The sequence below is a fragment of the Marmota marmota genome, unplaced genomic scaffold, assembly GCF_001458135.2.
Source record: "Marmota marmota marmota unplaced genomic scaffold, marMar, whole genome shotgun sequence".
NCBI lineage: Eukaryota > Metazoa > Chordata > Mammalia > Rodentia > Sciuridae > Marmota > Marmota marmota.
This window is the reverse complement of record NW_026000243.1, coordinates 1,188,482-1,196,475: the sequence shown is the minus strand read 5'-3', so window position 1 is coordinate 1,196,475 and position 7,994 is coordinate 1,188,482. Positions and strand designations below refer to the sequence as shown.

Here is a 7,994-nt window from a genome sequence, read left to right as displayed (position 1 = left end):
GTCTGTGTTTATATAGGTTACCCTGAGAGGTGACTTGATTTATGAGAGTGTCACTTTGGGCTATACGTCTTTTTTTACTGAGCCAGATGGAGGGTCTCAGGTCAGTGGTCAGTGGGCCAGATGGAGGGACAACGGTTAGTATTTATCTCTTTCCCTCTAGGGTCCTATTGTACTGTCACTGGGAAAGAATTTATTTTGGGAAGGATTACTGCTTTGGCTTCTTCCCAGAGATGGCCCTTCTAGGCTTTGATGGATATATCATCCCTAGGGATTGTCTTGCTACTGTGTGATTTTTACTTCCTTTCTAGGGATTGTCTGGCTCCTCACTGGGAAAGAATATATTGGCAAAGGATCAATGTTTTATCAATGATTTAACTTCTTCCTAACTCTCTGTTCCCAGGCCACACTATTTTGGAGTTAGTCATTTTCCATATCTAATATAAACTTTCTTTATAATTTAGTCCCATATTTTTTATTTTCTTATAAAATTAATTTTAAAAGTTTAAATACACTTTGTAAAATTTAAGGGCAGCAAAGTTTGAAAAGAGGCAATTTAGTTGCTTTAGTTAGCAATTTAAGCTCCATTTTTTGGATTTTGTTCCAAAAGAAGGCAACCAAGTCTGGATATTTACATGTACTACATAGAGTTATCTTTTGTTTTTCATTATGTGATGATGCTAAAAAAATTATGAGAAAAATAAAATTTGACTGAAGTTGTCATAGCTGAAAGTTAAACTGGAAACCATAAGATTCACCTGTACCAATGTACTAGAAAAGGAATATTCTCTACATTAGAGAAAAAGCTTATACTTTTTGGTCTATAACAGAAAATAGTCCTTTTAGTTGAAGATCAGAAAGAAAGTTTCCTGATGATAACCTGAATTTATTACTGTAAGTTTCTCCTAAACAATCTGCTCAGGATTAATTTTGGTTGAAGGCTAATGAAGTCAGAAATAAAATGGGTTTTGAGCTCTAGATCTTTTACTTCTTCAAACCCAATCTTATTGAACTCCTCTCTCTATCCACTTCTATACTGAATTTCTATACACAAATACACAAACACATACACACATGCAATGACTTCAAGATTTAGGTTTTATGAAAGGACTGCTTAACATTGCTTGACATCAGTTAAATGGTACAGGATCCCAGTTCTTCCTTCGGCCAGCACATTTGGGGAGATGATTCCTGATTTTTAATTCCAGAGAGATAAGGCTCATCAGGATATACTTGCTCAATCTAGCAAGAGGAAATGTTTGATTGAATTATTCACTTATTTATATAAACACACATATTTCTCTCAAGCAAGCATTTTACAATAATTAAGTGGTTAGCATTTTGTGACAATGTGCTGTATGTCACCAACATAAATGTGGCACAGTAAGAGAAAGTTATATAGGCAAATTCCCAGAATGCCATAGTGTAGAGGTACATCCTATGTGGGATAAATTCCAAATGGTCTTTAGCCAAAATTACCCTGAAAAATTATTATATTGGCATCATGCCCATCTTGGGGATTGACAGAATATGTCCATAAGTCTGGCACAGCTGGTTTTGATCTCTAGCATTGGGATATTTCACTCTTAATTAAGCTGAGCACTAGATGAAGGAGGTGGTTTATTTTCTGTGCTTTGTTGCGTAAAGTATGTTGCTTTAAACTTTAAAATTTCACGAGTATGAGGAAGTTTTACACTCTGAGGGCAGAGCCTCTGTCTTTCTCCGAGAGTATGAAGCTATTCTGTTTAAAGTCTCAGTCATAGAGTAGATTTAGCCAACTTCAACATCAGTGTAGAGACACAGTCAAATGTTACCATTGCCCACAGGAGGAGTGTCATAAACACTTTCCGCTGTACTCTCTGCCAGTCTCTGTGATCTTAAGGGAAGAACTAGGAGGTGAACAGGGGAGGGAATCTTAGTTCCTACTTCACACATGATGGAGCTAATGCTCAGAGACGATCATGACTTGTTCCAAATCACAATTTACAAGAAGCAGAACTGGGACTGTGCATGGGTCCAGCGAGGAGGTCCACAGAACAGGGTAGAGGAGAGTGTGGCTGCAGAGTCGCTAATCAAGACCAGGAAGCAGGTCTGTTTTTATTGTGCAGTTATCATGTATATATACTTGGACAGTAGCTAAGCAGATTACAGGTAGCCACCAATACAATTTCTAGTGACCAATCAAGGAGCGGGCCACAGAGCAAGAACAGAGACTGCAACACGTGGCCTCATACCCAGGGCTGTGCTTAACGGAGGTAAGTGGTTTGCCACTCACACACCTAGCACAAGGGGAGTGGCCTGCCACTCTGATGCCCTTAACGTATGCCATGCATGCAGTACTCCATGCTCTTGTCCCCACAGGACTGGTGATGCATTGAACATGTTGGAAATACAGTAAGGACTCATGTAGTAAATGAAAGTAGTGAGGGAGAGAGAGGAGATGGAGACAGGGTTGTAACAAGGGACAAGTTCATGTTGAATCCTGTGGACATTTGTGAAACTTGGGCTTTTTCTCTAAGTGAAATGGAGTATAGGAGATTAAACCACAATCTGACTGGTGTTTCTGAAAGACAGTCATGGCTGCTGTTCTGGGAGAAAACTGTAGGGGGCAATGAGTGCAGAAATAATTTAGTTATGAGGGCCTGGTAGTAATGCAAGTAAGAAACAATGATCTGTCAAGTTAAGGTTGTGACTTACATATATTGAAGAAGATATTTGAACATAAAGCTTTAAAACTTTTGCTTACCAAAAGAAATATTATATAAATCAATGGGTTAGGGAAAATACAGTTCAAGTGCAGATGATAGATAACAAGATCAACATCCATTATATTGTTCTATTGGACATGAAGTCAGAGAACAACCCCATGGGGATAGGGTAAGGACATAAACCCGCAAGTCACCAAAAAACAATGCAAAAGGATTACAAGTTAATGAAAAGATATTCAAATGAGTAATAGAAAGGGGAACACAACTTAAAGTAACAGTGGTATTTCACTTTATACCCATCAGACTGTCACATTTAATATACGCCAATGTCATTTTTTCTGGTAGGAGTGCTGAAAGAAGAAAAATGAGTTTTATATTTTGCCTGTGGTAATATGATCATTACCTTTGTAAAACCCATCTGATAGAAAACTGAAAGACATCCTGGGAATTTATCCCACTGAAATAAAAGAACTGGGATATCACAATGTGTGCACAATGATGATGATCTGAGCATTGTTTTTGGTGTAAACTAGAAAAAGAGTGAATCCATTAATATGGACTGGGAGGGCAAGTTATGCTATATCCACAACCCAGAAGATGAGAGGTATTTCAATGAAGTGTTTTTAAATAACAAAAGCATTAGATAGAAAAAGTATGTACTTTATAATTTAAATGCAAAATCCCAATAAATGCATTTGATTATACAAACTACTAGGAAAATGTGGGAATGTGTGTCTTAGGTTAAATACAGGAATGACTGGGGGATACAAGGGGAGCTGACAAGGGAAAGGCAGTCCTAAGAAAAAGGAAAAGAAGGTGATTTGTCATAAGACAGATATTCAGCATTATGCATTATATAGTCATTATATACTCATTATATGTCAACATAAAATTATATGTGTGGGAGGATGTGTATGCACCTGTAATAGTTATGAGAGGTATTTTTAAAAGCCATTAGCTTGGTTAGCAATTATATCAAAGCATAAGAAAAAAGTGGAGGGGAGTGGAAAGTTTTCTACCTCATCTACCCTGGGGATTGTGCAATCCCTGGTGTAAAAATATAGTTGAATATCACCTTCAGAGACACTGGGGTAAAAGCATCTTCACTGTATAAACAAGTTCTTAAATCCACCTTTCCTAAAGGATTTGAATTATGGAGGGGCTCCTGGGAAAGCCTCAGTATCAAACCCCAAAGACCTTTGCTCAAAATAATTTACACAATGCTGCCTGTTATTACCTTGAAGGAAAAAAGTGTGCACTTATGATATTTTGTAGTCTAATAATTACCAGAGGGAAAAATATAATAAAAAAACATGATCTTCGTCTGACTAACTTTCAGAGCAAGTCAAAGATAGATTCATAAATGCCCTGAGCCTTTCCACACAGGAGGAAGAGAAAGGCTTTATTTTAGATCTATCACCTCTACAGGGGAGCCATTTCTGTTTGGAAAACAACAGTGGAGAGGAGACCACAAGGACAGTTTGGTTGCCTCTAGAAGGTGAGCATTGAATCTTCTGTTTTTGCAGCCTTCCATGGCTGGCTTCCTCCCTTCCCTCTCTCCCTACCTATCTTCCTTCCTTCCTTTGTTTTTTTCCTTTATCTTCACCTTCTTTATCATCTTTCCTTTTTTCAGTACTGGAGATTGAACCCAGGGGCACTCTACCACTGAACGTTTTATTTTGAGCCCTTTTTATTTTGAGACAGGGTGTCACTAAGTTGCCTTAGTGACACTAAGGCTGGCTTTAAGCTTGCTATCCTCCTGACTAAGCCCCCTAAGTGGCTGGGATTAAAGGCATGGGCTGCTGGGACTGCTTTTCCATGGCAGTTTCTGCTTTTCTCAGTTCTGGTCTGAGGAGCTTGTGATGAAAGTGTCTGTGTGGGAGGAAAGTAGAGATCACAAACGGTGCTGAGATGACAGTGTTTGCCATGCCTCCAACCTTTCTGCCTCATAGAGATTTTCTTACGAAGGAGACCCAGGTTCCATGACAGATTTACTGACTTTGTTGCTGTGCATGCTCAGGAACCCTTACGAGCGGCTGTAAGTCTCTGTTCCCCTAACTCTGCCATAGACGTAGTGCGCACGCACGGTCTCCAACCTACATGGTATTCCACTTTCTCTCAAATAGCTGAACCTCAGCAGAGTCTTTGGACTCCCTGGCTGCAGAAGGAATGGGCTTGGCATTGCATTGGCAAATCTGGGTCTACATCAAATGAGACTCTGCTCTCCTATCTTTCAGAACCTGCTGGAAGAGAATGGACATTGGAAACAGTTCCTTCGTCACTGAGTTTATCCTGGTGGGTTTAACAGAATATTCAGGGATCCAGCTCCCCCTTTTCTTTATCTTCTTAGGAATCTATGTGGTCACAGTGGCAGGAAACCTGGGCTTGTTTACTCTAATTGGACTGAATTCTTACCTTCACACTCCCATGTACTATTTCCTCTTCAATCTTTCCTGTATTGATCTCTGTTACTCTTCTGTCATTACCCCAAAGCTGTTGGTAAACTTTGTGTCAGAAAGGAACACCATCTCCTATGCAGGATGCATGACTCAGCTCTTTTTCTACTGCTTCTTCGTCAGTGCAGAGTGCTATGTGTTGACGGCCATGGCCTATGATCGCTACGTGGCCATCTGTAAACCCCTTCTGTACATGGTTACCATGTCCCCTCAGTTCTGCACTCAACTGGCTGTGGTCATATATGTGGGAGCTTTCATAGGTGCTTGGGCCCACACAGGGTGCATGCTGAGGTTGACCTTCTGTAAGGCCAACACCATCAACCACTATATGTGTGAGATCTTTCCCCTCCTGGAGCTCTCCTGCACCAGCACTCACATCAATGAACTGGTGGTGTTTATTGTCGTGGGTTTTGATGTTGCTGTGCCCACTGTCACCATCGCTGTCTCTTACACATTCATCCTCACCAGCATTCTTCGCATTCGTTCCACTGAAGGTAGATCCAAGGCCTTCAGCACTTGTAGTTCTCATATAATTGTGGTGTCTGTTTTCTTTGGGTCAGGGGCGTTCATGTACCTCCATCCTTCTTCTCTTTTGTCCATGGACCAGGGGAAGGTGTCTACCGTGTTCTACACCATTGTGGTACCCATGCTCAATCCTCTCATCTACAGCTTCAGGAACAAGGAGGTAAAGGTTGCCTTGAAAAAAACCTTGAGCAGGAAAATATTTTCTTGAGCTCTGAGCAGTATTACTTACTATGGGAGAAACCAGATTTCCCTTTAAATCATCCCTCTTTCTAGGATAGATACAAGGACTTTGAATGATGGCAGTACTTATTAAAAACAAGTCAGGTGAGAACATACAGGGCAGGCTTTTCTCAGGGCTGCTCCTAAGAGAAGAGAGACACAGCACCCACATGGGAGTGTTAGGCTGGCTCCCTCATCAAGAGGAGAGAGTTGGTTTTATTCAGGTCAAAGGGATATTCTTGGGAGAGGGAGGACTAAGTTATGTTAATTAGCTTTAGATACATTTTAAAGATTTTTTTTTTCCTTGAGGGCACTTGAACTCAGGAAGATTCACAGACCAAGGTTGGTCATTCTGGATCCAAATGTTGGCTTTTCATATGGATGCTGCATTCTGTAGCAACATCTCTATCTTGTGATTAGGATGAGTTGTACCTGGGAAGAGAACACAGGGTGGGAAATGGAAGAGAACACAAACCTGGGCAAGGAGCTATTAAAGACACAGGAATTTTCCCTTTTGTGTCTCCTCAATAATTTTTATCCTTTGTGTAGTTTGTCCTGGGACAGTCATGGCAAGAGTTTCCTGGCACTAAAGATGCACCTGGACTCTGAAGCCGAAAAGGTTGTTTAAGGGGGATGAGTAAGTCACTTAACAGCAAGCTTTTAATACTAACAGGCTACAAGTTAAGGCGGGAGAGCAAAGAAAACACAGATCCTATCCTGTAGACCCAGGAGGCACTGGACCTTTGCCCCTATGGTGGTCACTCTCTCACTCCCACATAACCCTAGAGTTTTTTCATATCCAAAGAAATGAAGCATAACAGAAATAGCATTGGATTTGGAATCAGAAAGCCTGGATTGAAACCTCTGAAATATAAGGACATCATTTTATTTCATAGGATTATTAGAAAAAAAAGTTAATGCAATTTAATATGTAGCTCAACACTGGGACCTTATTCTCTCTTTATCTCCTTTCCTTCTTCCTTTTCTTACGCTTGCTCTGTCTTCTCCCCTACTGTTTCCCACTTATATTTTAGAGATAATTTCCATGCATTTTTCAAATAGGTTTACTAATTTATTGCAGATTCAAATATTCTGATTATATAAAGAATCCCTTCCTAGATAACTTCAGAGTTAACATATGAACTTCAGATTATGCATTTAATTGCCTCATATTTGCATTTGAATTCTCCATATGCACCTGAACTCAAAACATCAAAATTAACCTTTATCACAGCAGCAGCCCCAATATTGCCTGGCTCCCTGCTTTTCCCACTATCATCATCACAGTGAAGGCATCATCTCCTACCTAATTGTTTAGACCCCAGGTGGGTGTCACCTCCATCCTTCTCATGCTAATTATCACTGCTCACACCCTTTTGCCCAGCACTTGGTGCTACCTACAGGAACTCCTATCTCTTGAGCAGTTTCCGGATATTTCCAGATATGATCACTAAACTCCCATGAGCCTGTCTTCCTTATATGAGCAAAGCCAGATCCAACTGCAACTCCCTGTACTTGCCCAGATATAGTCATTCTTGTTCTATTAAACACTTTTCCACTACTGTCCCCTTGGCCTGAAACACTTTCTTAATCATTTTTGCCTAGCTCATTTTATCCATCTTCCAGGAATGAGTTTACCCACAACCTATGGAGAGTCTTTCCTGTATAGAAATACAGGTTAGAGGATGTTAGGGTACATTCTCACAGCCCTCTATGTGCATACACTAGGATGCAGTTATGCTAGCAAAATTCCTTTTTCTCTTGAATGTGTTCCCTACTAGTCTATGGGTAGAATGTATTCCATTCACTATTTTATCTCTATAACCTAGCAGGGTATCAAATCCCTGACAAAACAAGCAGTTAATACATATTACATTTATAATTTGATTCAATTTATTCAATTATAAGAGAAATCTAAGAAATTGATTTTCAGGAGGATGTTCATTTAGCAAAGGGACTCTTGGCTTCTCAAAAATAGTAAGCAAGTCACTGAGAATTCATGGAGTGTGAATGAAGAGAGGAATAGAGTCAGGAAGCTGAAGGTAGAACTGTATCTCTGTGCAACTTAAATTCCATTCATATGGTAATA

At 40.0% G+C, this 7,994-nt stretch overlaps 1 protein-coding gene across 1 annotated transcript; it reads left to right on the top strand.

Annotated features, from left to right (window-relative positions):
* The first annotated feature begins 4,955 nt into the window (after window positions 1–4,955).
* On the top strand, window positions 4,956–5,894 carry LOC107153561 (olfactory receptor 145-like). Its single transcript, XM_015499103.1, has one exon. It carries the CDS (start codon window positions 4,959–4,961, stop codon window positions 5,892–5,894), a length of 936 nt encoding a protein of 311 aa, XP_015354589.1. The 5' UTR covers window positions 4,956–4,958.
* The last annotated feature ends 2,100 nt before the right edge of the window (window positions 5,895–7,994 follow it).

What these genes read in the sequence shown, in the direction of transcription:
- LOC107153561 (XM_015499103.1), top strand. Translation starts at nt 4,959, where the DNA reads ATGGACATTGGAAACAGTTCCTTCGTCACTGAGTTTATCCTGGTGGGT.